At 55.0% G+C, this 13,746-nt stretch overlaps 2 protein-coding genes and 1 long non-coding RNA gene across 10 annotated transcripts in view; 2 read left to right on the top strand and 1 right to left on the bottom strand.

Annotated features, from left to right (window-relative positions):
* Window positions 1-8,600, top strand: part of STRADA (STE20 related adaptor alpha) — a 23,222-nt gene extending 14,622 nt beyond the window's left edge. For all 8 annotated transcript variants that reach the window (XM_019732909.3, XM_019732908.3, XM_019732905.3 and 5 more), the window contains 8 exons: window positions 169-290; window positions 1,738-1,846; window positions 1,957-2,080; window positions 4,069-4,240; window positions 4,775-4,879; window positions 6,872-7,113; window positions 7,368-7,410; window positions 7,709-8,600. In XM_019732909.3, coding sequence (XP_019588468.1) covers window positions 169-290; window positions 1,738-1,846; window positions 1,957-2,080; window positions 4,069-4,240; window positions 4,775-4,879; window positions 6,872-7,113; window positions 7,368-7,410; window positions 7,709-7,861 — 1,070 coding nt within the window. In that variant the 3' untranslated portion in view covers window positions 7,862-8,600. The remainder of the gene's footprint in view (window positions 1-168; window positions 291-1,737; window positions 1,847-1,956; window positions 2,081-4,068; window positions 4,241-4,774; window positions 4,880-6,871; window positions 7,114-7,367; window positions 7,411-7,708) is intronic.
* Window positions 1-12,039, bottom strand: part of LOC141568942 (uncharacterized) — a 27,519-nt gene extending 15,480 nt beyond the window's left edge. The window contains exon 1 of the long non-coding RNA XR_012492285.2: window positions 11,913-12,039. This is a non-coding gene — a long non-coding RNA (uncharacterized LOC141568942). The remainder of the gene's footprint in view (window positions 1-11,912) is intronic.
* Window positions 11,332-13,746, top strand: LIMD2 (LIM domain containing 2). Its single transcript, XM_019732917.3, has 5 exons — window positions 11,332-11,470; window positions 12,242-12,335; window positions 12,528-12,572; window positions 12,651-12,790; window positions 12,866-13,746. The coding sequence occupies exons 2-5, from the start codon at window positions 12,294-12,296 to the stop codon at window positions 13,023-13,025; spliced, it is 387 nt and encodes a 128-aa protein (XP_019588476.1). The 5' UTR covers window positions 11,332-11,470; window positions 12,242-12,293; the 3' UTR covers window positions 13,026-13,746.

Here is a 13,746-nt window from a genome sequence, read left to right as displayed (position 1 = left end):
AATGGTTGGCTGAGAAGAAACTGATAGGAGAAAAGTCATGAAATGTCAGCCATGGAAAGTAATAGTAGTGAAAGTTGTCACTTGAATTTTTTTTAAAAATCCAGTCTCTTTAAGGAAGCAAATCTCTGTTGCGGGTGTCCTTGTGGATGCCCCCCTCTTTTATTTTAGGTAAAGGGTTTGAGGACTTGATGACAGTGAACCTAGCGAGGTACAGACCAACGGGGGAGTATGTGACGGTGCGAAGAATTAACCTGGAAGCTTGTTCCAACGAGATGGTGACGTTCTTGCAGGTAATACAACGTAAATGTGACCCTTGCAGAGCGGGCGCTTAGCTCCAGTACTAATTACAAGGCATCTCTTACATCTGCCTTCTGAAAGTAGCTGGCAGGAAATGAAAGTAAACCAAGCCAAGAAGTTACGGAAGCTCTCAATGAAGAATCTCGGGCATTTTGCACTAAGGGTTCTGTAATGCCGCTCAGCCCCATTTGTGTTCCCCTCTTCTCCAAAGACTCCCATGGGCCTCATTTATTTATTATTCAGAGAGGCCAAGTAACTTGCCCATGGTCGCACTCACGAGTAAGTGGCAGAGGCAGGATTCAAACCCAGGCAATCCTTCCAGGTGTGGGGCACCGGCCATGCTGTGGGTGGACATCTTCCAGCTCTTGGCATCCTATTTGCCTGAGGTTCCTTTCTATTGGAGAAGCAGGTAGCTGCCCTTTTGTTAAACTGGGAGAGACCGCAGGTCTAGTCACTGGGTGGGGACTGCTGTCCCTGTGGGCATGCACTGGGAACCCTGTCGGGTTAGGGCCTGGGGCAGCGTATTTGTAGTTCCGTTAATTGCAGCCCCTCCCTCTTCTTCATTCACGATGGTTTTCAGAATTCATGCTTATGATGGTGCTCTAATACCACTTCACGTGTTCAGAGTAGTTTTGCAGGTAGTTCTGAGGATGGGACAGAAAGTCAGTCCTTACTTAGTTATTTGGAAGGAACACACCTGAGTTTGTTCTAGAGCATGTTGGACTTTCTGATTCTTCGCCTTATTCTGTAAGAGCAGTGGACAGACAGGTAGCAGGTACTGCCTGTTTGGCCTTAGCTCACATCCCAGAGGCCGGGATCCTAGAGTTTCTATTCTTTTGTCCAATTTTTTTTCACATCTTTTGTCCAAGTTTATTTTAAAATTCTGTAGGTCTTACACTTTCTGCAGCTGCTCCTAAGGAAGAGATCTATCTCTCAATCTGAGATTGCTGGAGAAATATCTTCTAATGTTTAGTAGTTGTCGTTTGTTCTTTAAGTACTTTTTCCCCTTGTTTCTGTTGACTGCAACGTTTTCCTTTAGAGAGGAAAACTTTTTTTTTGTAAATCTTAAAGAGTCGTTCTATTTCTTGACCCTTGAAGTTGAGCTAAACTTAGAACTTCATGTCTTCAATCAACAGCTTGTTTCCATCATCTCCGAGGGGCGAGCTGGGGCCCTGCGCTGTGTTAGCCGTTTCCCTGTTGGCGGGGTTGTTCCTGGAGGCTCTCTGGGATTGGCTGGCAGAGCCAGACTGGCAAAAGCTGGCAAAGCAGTGCTGGCTTCTCTGTAGAGATAACACAGCCTGCTTTCTCTCCGGCTGGAGGGCACCTGCTTAGAGCACCCAGAACATACTAGGTCCGCGTGCTATTCATGCTGCCACCTTCCCGATGAGTGTCATCCCTCAGAGCCCCTTGGTTCTGACTTCAGTTTACCATTGCTTTCAGGGGGAGCTTCATGTCTCTAAACTCTTCAACCATCCCAACATCCTGCCATATCGAGCCACCTTTATTGCAGACAACGAGCTGTGGATTGTTACATCATTCATGGCCTATGGTGAGCGGGAAAGGGGTCCTGGTGGAGAGGGGGTCTAGGAGCTCTGTTGTCTGCTGGCTCATGTGCTGCCCCGTTAGCCTTCCCTATCTGCCGACAATGCTTTTCTTCAGGTTCCGCGAAGGATCTCATCTGTACACACTTCATGGATGGCATGAATGAGCTGGCCATCGCTTACATCCTGCAGGGGGTGCTCAAGGCCCTAGACTACGTCCACCACATGGGCCACGTACACAGGTGCGTTCTTAGACTCCTCACCCTTCCCTAGAGCCGGGGTCTGTGCCCGTGAGCCCGATTGACGGCGGATGGTTGACGGAAGTTAGTGAAGCCGAGTCTAAATCAAAGCTCAGGACTGCCTCGCCTGAGTGGGTGGACAGAGCACTTGGCCTGTCAGAGCTGAAGCTGCTGGTTTTCTCTTTACTGAGCAGCTTTGTCCTGAGAGATGTGTGAGAGGAACATCTGACATGAACCTCTCTGCACCCCGATACCTCCCTTCCTTGGGGCAAACTGGTGTGTGTTCCCCAGAGTCAGCCCTGTACTGAGAGGCTCGGGAAGAGGCAGGTTACTTAGCAGATGGTGTGAGGAAAAGCGGGTCACGGTAGGGAAGAGAATAAAACTGGACCCCTCCACATACAAAGGAGCTCTTCAGATGCATTAAAGGCCTAAAGGTCAGTTGTCAAACTACAAACTTAGAAGGAAATGTGAGGAAATATTTTTGTGATCTAAGATACAGGAGGACTTCTAAATATTGGAAGCACAACACATAAGAGAAAAAGTTGATGGATTTGATTCTATCAAGATTGAAGCTTTCTCTCCAATACAGGACTCCTTGAATAAAGTTAAGAAATGGTGACAGTGTGGAAGACGTTAGCTTTGTCTAAAATACACGGGAGATTGGTAACAAGGAGATCTTGTGAATCAACAAGGAAAGGACAGCCAAGCAATGGAAAAATAAGCAAAGGATATGAAGTTAATAAAAGAGCAACAGTCATCTGAACAAACACTCAAATCTAGCAGTAATCAGAAAAGCACATTAAAACAGGAGGATGTCACCTTATACACCGGGGAATGGTGTAATTTGGAGGCTGGGCGAGGCCCAGTGTGGTGAGAGAGTAGGGTCTCTTGCCCATATAGTGGCAGGTGGCCCAACGCAGCCATTCGGGTCACGTGAAACCGGGATCATCAGTGCTGCCACTGGCTGTACACCCCAAAGAAGCCCTCACACAGGCCCATCAGGAGACATGTATGTGTCATTGTTCATATTCATGGTAGGAGGCAGTATAAGTGTCCCTTTGTCACGCGGGGTGGCATGTGGGGTCTCCAGTCCCGTTCCCCGCCTAAGAACTCAGGATATGGTGAGACCAAAAAGGAACACCCACGGAGCCGTAGGTAGGGGAGTCATACCACTGTATTCTCGCTGGTGGCTGGGTTGGAGACACAGGAAGCAGGAGCCACACGATCCGCAACCTGCCATCCACTTCTCTGCACACCAACCTCACTTGCTAACTGCAATCCACGCCTGCTAGGGCAGCCGTGGCAGTTATATCAGTGGCCAATGGCTAACCGGTAACAGCTGACGGCCAACTACTACCTGAACCAGCATCTTTCCATGTGAGGCCAAGAGCCCGGAAACTGCTCTCCTGGCTCTGTCCCCACACCCTTCCTGGAAGAATGTATGAGTAACACTGTTAGATCCCACCCCGGAGTATAGGTGGCAACTAGAAGCAAAGATGGGATGTATACAGAGGGCAACAGGAATGAATGGGTCTTGAAAACATGGCACTGAGAGCAAAAGGAAGAATGGGATGCATAACAGTGTAGCATTAGGTAAATTGAAAGTGTATGCATACAAAACAATGATACGCTTTACAAGAACAAACAAAAAGTACAGATTAATATTAGTGGGTAGTAGGGGAAGCAGTGGTCTGTGAGCATAAAAGAACTGTAACAAAATAGAAATAAGGTTTAAAATCTTGTGGTATGTACATGGGGTCATGCTATTTCCTCCTTTTTGTGTATGTTTGAAACTTTATAAAAATTAGTATATAAGGTTTGTATACATGTATCACACACACACACACACACACACACACACACACACACTCACACTCACACGGCCAGGGGGAGAGCTGACTGGATCTAGTGTGCAAAGACCAAAGGCTTGTGGTGTGAGGGGCTCCTGCTGCCCCGAAACACCGCCCCCCCCCCCCCCCCCGTGCCCCCAGGAGTGTCAAAGCCAGCCACATCCTGATCTCCGCGGACGGGAAGGTCTACCTGTCTGGTTTACGCAGCAACCTCAGCATGATCAGCCACGGGCAGCGGCAGCGAGTGGTCCACGACTTTCCCAAGTACAGTATCAAGGTTCTGCCCTGGCTCAGCCCGGAAGTCCTCCAGCAGGTCCGTACTGGGTCCCGGAGACCCCATCCCACCACCTCAGGATTTGCCAAGGGAGGCTTCAGGAATTCCCTGGGATGGGGGTGCTCTCTGCTTCTGAGTGGAAGAAGGGTACCTGTTGGCAGGTAGACCCGGGCGGCTTCTCGGCCTGGGCACTTTGTGCTCCTTGCAGGTTAAGAAGTCCCCCCCTCTTTGGGGTCCCGACCTGTCTACTTGGGCTCCCTTCAGAGATCTTCCCATCTTAGGGGAAGTGAGCCTTTGGGAAAGAGGTAGTGCTGTCTCCATCCCTGCACTAAGTGCGAGTGTGGGGCCGCGCGCTTCTTCCTGCTGGTTCCATACCATCAACCAACAGCTGTTCCTTCTCAAATAGCAGCTGCTCTTCGGTAATGTAGGCAAGGAAAGTCTTAGCAGCTGGCCCTGATTTGGGGACAGGCATTCTTAACCTCTCTTCAGTGTTTGCTCCACCCCCTTCTTTTTCTAAGAACAACCACCAAAGCTACAGATGGAGTAATCTGTGGCTTTTTTCTCCCAACCTAGAATCTTCAAGGTTATGATGCCAAATCTGACATCTACAGTGTGGGAATCGCAGCCTGTGAGCTGGCCAATGGCCATGTCCCCTTTAAGGATATGCCTGCCACCCAGGTGAGCCTGCAGCCCAGGGGTTTCCCTTTGCCTGCCTGCCTGCCTGCTGCCTGCCTTCCACAAGCGCTTGTTGAGTACCTGCCACTCAAAACACTGGGCGGGGGTTACTCAGATGAAAGACACAATCCTTTCCTTCACGAGCCCCACCCAGTGGGGAGATGGTTGTATAACTGTTTACTTTGCTGTGATAACTGCTGTGGAAATGGAGCCCATGGAGCCCGGGGAGGGGAGCTCAGGAGCAGGCCCACTGCTAACGATTGCAGGGCCTGGAGCAGGAGTGCAAATGGAGGCCCCCACACCAGGTCTATTTAAAATGTATACATCAAGCTCACACGTTTTTATAAATTTATAAAATATGTTCTGTCCTCCTACTGTGATAAATATATGTGGAAAGCCAGTTTCTAATTTAGAGTCTCAGACTTCTGCCCGCGTCCCTTACATGACTGCCCTTTGACCACCCCCAGGCGTACACAGCCAGTGGCATTGTCTACCCTTGGGAGAGAGACCCAGGGAAGAGGCTATCCAGGCCTTATGAAGTCCAAACAGTGGACTTGATCGCTGGGGCAAGGTTGCCTGGGTCCCACGTACCTAGAACACGACCTAGAACTGGGAGGGAGTGCAGGTGGGCTTGCAGGCTCTGAGTGAGCCTCTGCCTTGAACCCGCAGACTGCTGGCCCTGTGTGGAGGAAGGCAACTAGAATGGCCAGAGGGGAACTGTCTAGAGCAGGGGGCCCAGAGAGGCTTCTGTGAGCAGGTGACACTTGAATCTTGAAGGCAAATAGGAATTAACTGAAGAATGGGAACTAGAGGAAACTTTTAGGCAGAGGGGTCAGCATGTGCAAAGACCCAGAGTTGAGGAAGAACAGGATCTGGGCAAGAGCCAGTCGTGGTAAACGGCTGAAGTAAAGGTGTGTGGGCTGGGGCACGGGGTGATGTGACTGGAGGAGGAAGCAAAGGCACAGCATGGAGGGCTTTGTGCCACGCCAGGGCATTTGGTTCCTGTCCCAAAGCATGTGGGGAATTGCTAGGCTTTTAAGCACACGAGTGATAACATCAGAAATATGTTTTAGAAAGCTCACTAGCAGGTGGATTAGATCTGGTGGACAGGTTAGGAAGGTGTGGAAATCTAGGTGAGGAATCTAGAAGACCTCAATAAGACAGTGACAGAGAGATGCTCAGGAAAGCGTCAAAAGGCTGTTTAAGGTGAATGAGCGGCACAGATCCAGGAACAGTGTTATCCAGTAGAACTTGCTAAGATGACGCAAATGTCCTACCTCTGCACTCCAGTATGTAGCTACTAGCCAGGCGTAGCCACTTAGGCTTCAAATGTGGCCAGTGAGACTGAGGAGCTGAACTCTAAACCTAATTTAAATTAACAAATATAAATAGCCACTTGTGGCTAGTGGTTACCATAGTATCAAAGCTCTAGAGCGATTTCCAGGTTTCTGGCTTGGACAGAACAACTCCCAGGGGCTTGGACAGCGGTCACCAAGATGGGGCCAGTTTTACACGTGCTGAGTCCGAGGGATTTCAAACAGCTGCCCAAGCTTGGCCTGCCCCTGGGCATATGGCTCCTGTGCAGCCTGTGACAGCGACAACTCAGAGTGACACTGCAGATGCTGCCTAATGGACCCCCTCAGTCCCACCTGGGCTTGGCAAATCGGGGCTGGGCTTCAAAGAAAGTAACCCAGCTGCTGCCTTCATCCTCGAGAGAGGACTCTGCAGTTAAGTAAAGGGGAGAGGAGACTGTATGCCCCTCTTCCAGCCATGGAGAGAGGGGGCACTTTTTTGTAGTCTCTCTCCTCTTCTCCAGTGTGGCCTAGCTCAGTGGTCAGCATGCCTCTGGAAAAGTTACTTATTCTTTATTCTACTCCTGTTTTTCCTCCCCCCCCCCAATCACATTTATGTGCTGGGAAAAGTGTCTTTGTGAAGCAGTGCTATGGGTCTCCCCGGGGCCCCCCTCCAGCCCAGGCCTGGCTCTGTCGTCCGCAGATGCTGCTGGAGAAGCTGAACGGCACGGTGCCCTGCCTGTTGGACACGAGCACCATCCCCGCTGAGGAGCTGACCATGAGCACCTTACGCTCAGCCGCCAACTCTGGCCTGAGCGACAGCCTGGCCACCAGCACCCCCAGGACCTCCAATGGCGACTCGCCCCCCCACCCCTATTACCGCACCTTTTCCTCCCACTTCCACCACTTTGTGGAGCAGTGCCTTCAGCGCAACCCCGATGTACGGTATGTCCGCTGGGCTGGAGGTGAAGGCAGAGCTTGAGAGGGTGCATCTGCCCAGGAGAAGTCTGGGTTCCCCGGAGGAGTCCCCACAGCATGAGGGGTCAGCCGGCGGTTTGCTAAGAAGCCAGCCTGAGTAGCTCTGTTTGTTGGGGAGCTGAGGGAAGAAGTAGGGGGGTCTTGTGGGTAAGGTGTAGGCAGCAGGATTTGGGAAATCTGGGGCTCGGGTTATACTGGTCTCTCGTCCCCTTTCTCTGCAGACCAAGTGCCAGCACCCTCCTGAACCATTCATTTTTCAAGCAGGTACAGTAGCAAGCACTTTGCCAAGGTTCCCTGATTTTTTTTTTCTCGCCTGTGAGTCTAACCCCACCCCCCCTCAATCCCTTTAGCATTGGGGTTTTAGGTATCCTCTCCTCTCTTCGAATGAGAAATGACCATTTTCTGAAGGCCCCTAAATTAAGGCGCTGCTCCTTCCTCTCCCTCATAGAGACTCTTGACAACAAGGCCCATCTGTCACTAGCACATGCATGGTTCCTTGCCCCCATGGTGTCCTGGGACCCGGAGCAACAAGGTCCACCCTCAACTCTCTCTCCTCCCCCAGATCAAGCGACGGGCCTCAGAGGCTTTGCCTGAGTTACTTCGTCCTGTCACCCCCATCATCAATTTTGAGGGCAGCCAGTCTCAGGACCCCAGTGGCATCTTCGGCCTGGTAACAAACATGGAAGAGTTGGAGGTGGATGACTGGGAGTTCTGAGCCTCTGAAGAAGGTGCATTTTCCAGCAGGGGACGTGTGAGCCTGCAGGGGCCCTTCCTGAGGGCTGACCACATTCCCACCCTTCTGGGTGCAGATTGGGTAGAAAGGACATTTCTGCCAGGAGAGTTGCCTGCTTACTGACTGGGAAAGAAATTCCTGGAGAGAAACTGCTCCAAGGCTTCTGAGACACCAGGGAATCCCAACAGCCAGGGATTGGGAGAGGCCAGAAAGCTGACATTCTCAGCCCTGGATGCTCGAGGGTCAGAAGGAAGAGATGCTGTTCTGGCCCTGGGGGCTGAAGTTCAAGCCCAGGGTTTAACTCATTGACATAGAGAACTGTGTGACTTCCTCTTCCCACTCTTGCTCTCCTACCTGCCAAATTCCATTCTTTTCCTGTGCTCAGATCCTGTACGTCCATGGAGGGGCAAGCAATAAGCAACCTGCTCTCCCTCCCTTCCGACCTCTCTCTAGTGACTGGAGGGAGGGGTATTTTTCTCTTTGTAAGCCCCAGGCTAAGGCTGGGGCCATTCATCCTTATCCGTTACTGCTTAGGCTCTGACACCCATAGTTCATCCGTATAGTGCATTTCTCTCCTCCCAAGAATCCATCTCACTGCCTCCTACCAGCTGCCTTGGGTGCTCCCTCCAAAGGCCGTAATGTCTTGTCTAGCCAGAGGGCTTATGTCCTTATGCCATGTTAGTTTTATTACCAGAACAAATTAAAAATGTCAGAGAATCCATTGGAGAGTGGCATTGTTGTGTGTTGGCCATACACGCTCAGACATGAGTCATTCCGCCCTGGGTTCTGCCATCCGAGTGGTCCCACAAGAGTTCGTGGAAGCACAGCAATGACCTCATAAGACACCAATTTCTTTTAAAAGCCATAATAGATTGGTCTCTTAACTATCGAAACTTTAGAGACTATTAATTTTAGCCTGTGGCCATCAAACCACTTTGAGGCTGGAAAGGTCTAGGTACCGTAGACAGCCTCTCCGCAGGACTATTTCTGGGCCACTAGGAGTCCAGGCAGAAGCTCACCTGGCAGACAAGCAGGTGGAGGGTTTTGTTTTGTAACATGACTTGCGTTGTTTTGTAACATGAGGTATCTCCTTACTACTGGAACTGATACCCAAAGAGCAGGTAACCTAAGAATCACATGGGTCCCCTGCCCTGTCATCCTGGCTGGCAGCCAGAGTCCGCGCCAGGGGTGATTCTAACCTCGGTCTTCTCCGTGCTGCTTCCCAGCAGGTGTGCACCTTCCCTCCTGCCAGTCCCTGAGGTGGGGTGCCCTGCTCTGGGTGAGGTGCCCTCCTCTGGGTGAGAGGCACTTCAAATGTCAGATTAAGGAAGTGCCCTGCCCTCTTCCCTGAAGCTGCTTTGAACCATCAAATGCTCTCACTTTCCCTTTTCTCAGAAATTGTACCACCAGTTTAAAAACAAACAACCCTCTTTGGGCAGTTACAGGGGTTGAGGTGAAGGAATAACATCAACCATGAGGGAGAGTGGGGAGACCTGAAATGGAGTGAGAAGGCCAGGTCACATTTATTTCCAACCCTCCTCCTTCCCTGTGCCCAGCTCACTTTTTTCCTTTAAACCTCAAGTTCCCTTTTCTTAACACCATTATCAGCTGGTTTTCTTTGCCTGTAAACTGCTTTTCTCACCATGCTTGTCAGTTCATTTTCAACGCCCAAACTGCTGACTGTGGCGGTTACCTGCAGCTCAGCCCACAGAGTTGTCCCGGGCAGCGAAAGGGGGCTGCAGGCTCTGGGTGGCCAGACAGTGCCCAGCTGCCAGCCTAGCCCTGCTCCCTGTGCCCCTGAGGGCTTCACCTTCCTTGCATCCCTACAGCCCCCTTTGAGAATATGAGGACAGGTATGGAACCTTTGCCAGGAAAGATGTACATGAACAGTTTTAGAAGTTTCTCACACACACACCCCATCCAGGGAGTCCGCAGGCCTGCGTGCAGCTCAGCCCAAACAAACCTTCCTCTAGAGAGGAGCAGGAGCTGAGGAGAAAAGTGAAGCACAGCGTAGATGCATTGAGAGCCAAGGGAACAGCGGGGTGGGGGTGGGGGGGAGGCTGGGAAAGCCTGCTGCCTAGCCCCCTTCCCCTTCCAGGTGCAGAGGCGCTGAGCTGTCCTGCTCCCTGGCAAGTGCGTGGGCCGGGCTCTGGAGCCACTAGTTCTATTCCTGCCATAGTGTGGGAACAGCTATGTTTAGAGCTGGGTTTTGCCAAACAACTTCCAGCCTGATGTCAGACAGAGCCCTGCAGTCCCTAGCGCCCAGTAGGCTCCCAGTGTCCCAGCATAGGTCCATCCAGGAGGCACCCGCCCCCCGCACAACTGAGGCGCTACCCCTCCATGAGAGTGATGGTCATCTGCCACCTGTGTGCCTCAGACCTGTTGTGCTGTGGGTCCGGCTTGGCCAGAGAGGCAAGGAAGGAAGGAGCCGGGGTGAGAAGACCTGGCTTCTCACCCAGCCCTGCTGTGAAGCCAGTTGTTACTTGGAACAAGTCACTTCAAATCCTTAGGCCTCCTCCCTTGTGTTACATGAGGTTTGGGTGTTTGTCTGAAGGATGGAAAGCCCTTTCCCGGAAAGGGGAGCCCCCCCCCCCATGGCTGGAGGTGACTAATCTCATAAAATCCAGCCACAGAAACGCTTTAGGACAGCGGGTGCTCTGTGACACCAAAGGCAGGAGCTTCCTGGGCCCTTTGCCTTGGTAGTCGCCGGAGAGGGCACTAAGGTGATGGTCCCACATAACACATAACCCTCATGCAAGCCGGTCCCGAGGTGCGCGGGAGGCGGAAAGTGACTCAACATGGGGTCCCAAGGCCCTCCCTGCGGCGCGGGCCAGGTCTGACGGCCAGGCGTGGAGGGACCGCGTGCCCAGCCGCCGCTGCCATCTTCCTCCGCGGCCCTGCGAGCAAGTGGGGCTGCCCCTGGCGGCAGGAGGACTCCGTGGCCCGAGGGGGCGTGGGAGCAGGGGCCAGACCCTGTGCGGGGCCGCCCCTGCGGCGTCTATCAGGCTGCAGGGCCCACAGAGCGCGGGGTGGGGACAGGGGTTGTCGGGTCTTCTCCCGCGAGCGCCAACCGGGGGAAACTGAGGCAGCGAAACACCCAGGCGCAGCCCGGTTCTCCTTTACTGCTGCAGGGGCCTCGCCAGGAGCGCCATTCGTCCCGTGACCCCAGGCATCTCAACCTGAATTCGTCCCCTCCCCGAGGCATGCAGCGCTGGGCCCTTCGGCTCCGGTCCCTGCCTTGGTTCGGAGTCGGCCGAAGGGGCGGCCGACTTCGCGAGGACTGCGAGGGCGAGAAGCGCGGGGTCCGAGCGGGGGGCGGCAAACAAAGGCCGGGACCGCGAGCGAGGGAAAGACAAAGCGCACAGAGGGTCGGCGGCGGCGCCGGGGCCCCGGAGGCGGCTCCGGGCGCGGCGGAGCCAATGGGCGGGCGCGGGGCGGGGGCCGGCGGGGGCGGTGCAGCGATAAGGCGGTGGCGGCGGCGGCCGCTCGGGGACCACTGGCAAGCAGCGGTAGCTCGCGCCCGCACCCTCTTCGCACCCGAGGCACCCCACGGAGACCGATCCCCCGTCCCGCGGCCCAGGCCGGGACCCGGTGAGACCCACGGGCGGGCGGCCGCAGGGAGGGGTCTGCAACCGGTTCGCAAAACCCCGGCGCCGAGGTGCGGGCTAAGAAGGCCGCTGCACTGGGTTCCAGACACCGAGTGCCTCCGCCTGTCGCTCTCGCCCGGGGCTCGGAGGCCAGCGGCGGGCCTCCAGGGCAGGCCTCCGGGCGGGGGCGGGGCCGAGTCCCCCTAGACTGGGCCTGAGGGGGTCCTGGATCTGGGATCCCGTCCACGCAGGCCCGGGGGCCGATGAGCGGGGCGTACCGGCGGCCCGGCCGGCGAGCGCTGTCCAGGGGCTGGGCCGAGTTAGGGGCGCCTGCAACCTCTGCCTTGTACTGGGCAGCATCGGGCCTGGGTCAGGCCGGGGCAGCGGGTTGTCGCCACGGTCCCGCCGTGCCCGCCCTCTCTCCTGACCTCCCTCACCCTTCTTACCCCAGGCGGGGTCTGGGCCCGCGGGGCGCTTACGGCGGTTGCGTGGAGCCCCCACCCGAGCTGCTCCTCCTGCCCGCTCGCTAGCTGTGTTCTTTCCCCGACACATGGTTCCACTCAGGGACCCCAGCCCCTTGGGGAACAGCAGGGGGGAGCGGGAGGAGGGGAAGGTGGGTGAGGGGCGGAAGTAGCAAGACCCAGAGCAACAGGAAATGACTTAGGGAAAGTCCCAACCACAGCCCCCACAGCCCCCTGCTTGTAAACACTCCCATCCCCACCCTGCAGGCTGGGGAAGGGCTTGTGGGGCCCAACCGACTGACTTCCCCTTGCAGAATCCAGCGGGTGCCGCGTCTACACCCGGGCCTCCATCACTTCCAACCAGCCATGTTCCAGGCTGCAGGAGCCGCCCAGGCCACCCCCTCTCATGTAGGTGATCATCTGGGTGGGAGGAAACCTGGAGCAGGTGTCTGGCCTGGGGATGAAGGGGTGACGGAGGAGCGGTGTTTGCCTACCACCCATTGCCCCCGCCTGAGTGCCTCTGGGATCTGGGCTGGTGACTGCAGTGAGTCTGGGGCATCTCTCAGCTGACCCCGCCCTGACTGGTCCTCTCTCCCTCAGGAAGCCAAAGGCAGCAGTGGCAGCAGCACTGTTCAGCGCTCCAAGGTAGGGCCCTGAAGCTGGGGGAAGGGGAGGAAGGGATGGGTGCTGGTCAGGCCCCTAGCTGAGTCTCCCCCCCAACAGTCCTTCAGCCTTCGGGCCCAGGTAAAGGAGACCTGTGCCGCCTGTCAGAAGACCGTGTACCCCATGGAGCGGTTGGTGGCAGACAAGCTCATTTTCCACAACTCATGCTTCTGCTGCAAGCACTGTCACACCAAGCTGAGGTGCGCCCTTGCCCTGTCCCTGTCCTCACCTTCCAGCCCTGACCCAACCTGACCACAGCTGTTCTGCTTCTGCAGCCTGGGCAGCTACGCGGCTCTGCACGGGGAATTTTACTGCAAACCCCACTTTCAGCAGCTGTTTAAGAGCAAAGGCAACTACGATGAGGGCTTTGGCCGGAAGCAGCACAAGGAGCTCTGGGCCCACAAGGAGGTGGACCCCGGCACCAAGACAGCCTGAAGCCTTTCTGACCTCCAACCCCTCTGTAGAGGGCCTGGAGCTGGGCGGTGGGAAGGGTGGGAAAGAGACTGGACCCGGGCTGGGGTGGGAGGGGATGAGGCCATCTTGCTCAGGCAGAGGGTTGGGGGCAGGGCTCTGTTTCAGGATTCCTTCTTTCTCTCAGTGGGTGGGGATTTGGGAACCAGGATTGGGGGTTGCTCACCACCCTACTTCCTGCTTCTTTCAGCCTACCCCACCTCACCCCATGGCCCCCTGGAAGGCCCCCAAGCCCAGCTTCCCTATTTAGGTGCCTTTTCTCCAGCAAGGAGTCAGCATGCCCCCCTCAGGGTCCTAAGCTCCCTCACTGCCACCCGGGGGCCCTGTGTGGTCCCCATGTCTCCCCATCTACCTCTGCCCTTAGCCTGTTTCTGAGCCATGGAGACTTTGGAGGACAGAGAACCAGAGTGCTCCCTGCTGGGCCTCACAGAATGCCCCCCACAGCTCAGTGGGGGAGGGAAGGGGAAGTGGAGCAGCCCTGCAAGACAAGGCAGGGCATGCCCCAGTGGGGCTTGGGACCATCTCGCACCACCAGCATCAAGAAGCAGAAGCTAAAGCACTCGCAAGGCTGAGAGCCAGAGACTGGTGGTGACCCGGCAGTGGCCGTGCTCCCCTGTTCTCCTGTTTCTGCTGGTTCTGACTGTTGTGATCAACCCCCTTTTAAACATGTTTCATCAGATCCTGA

This window comes from Rhinolophus sinicus, chromosome 12, assembly GCF_057876585.1.
Source record: "Rhinolophus sinicus isolate RSI-liver-muscle chromosome 12, RSI-T2T, whole genome shotgun sequence".
NCBI lineage: Eukaryota > Metazoa > Chordata > Mammalia > Chiroptera > Rhinolophidae > Rhinolophus > Rhinolophus sinicus.
The sequence above is the reverse complement of the archived record's forward strand: the minus strand, read 5'-3'. Positions and strand labels throughout refer to the sequence as shown.

Coding starts and splice junctions, on each gene's coding strand:
- LIMD2 (XM_019732917.3), top strand. CDS start 12,294: ATGTTCCAGGCTGCAGGAGCCGCCCAGGCCACCCCCTCTCAT. Junction 12,336..12,527: donor CCCAGGCCACCCCCTCTCAT/GTAGGTGATCAT, acceptor TCTCTCCCTCAG/GAAGCCAAAGGCAGCAGTGG. Junction 12,573..12,650: donor GCACTGTTCAGCGCTCCAAG/GTAGGGCCCTGA, acceptor CCCCCCCAACAG/TCCTTCAGCCTTCGGGCCCA.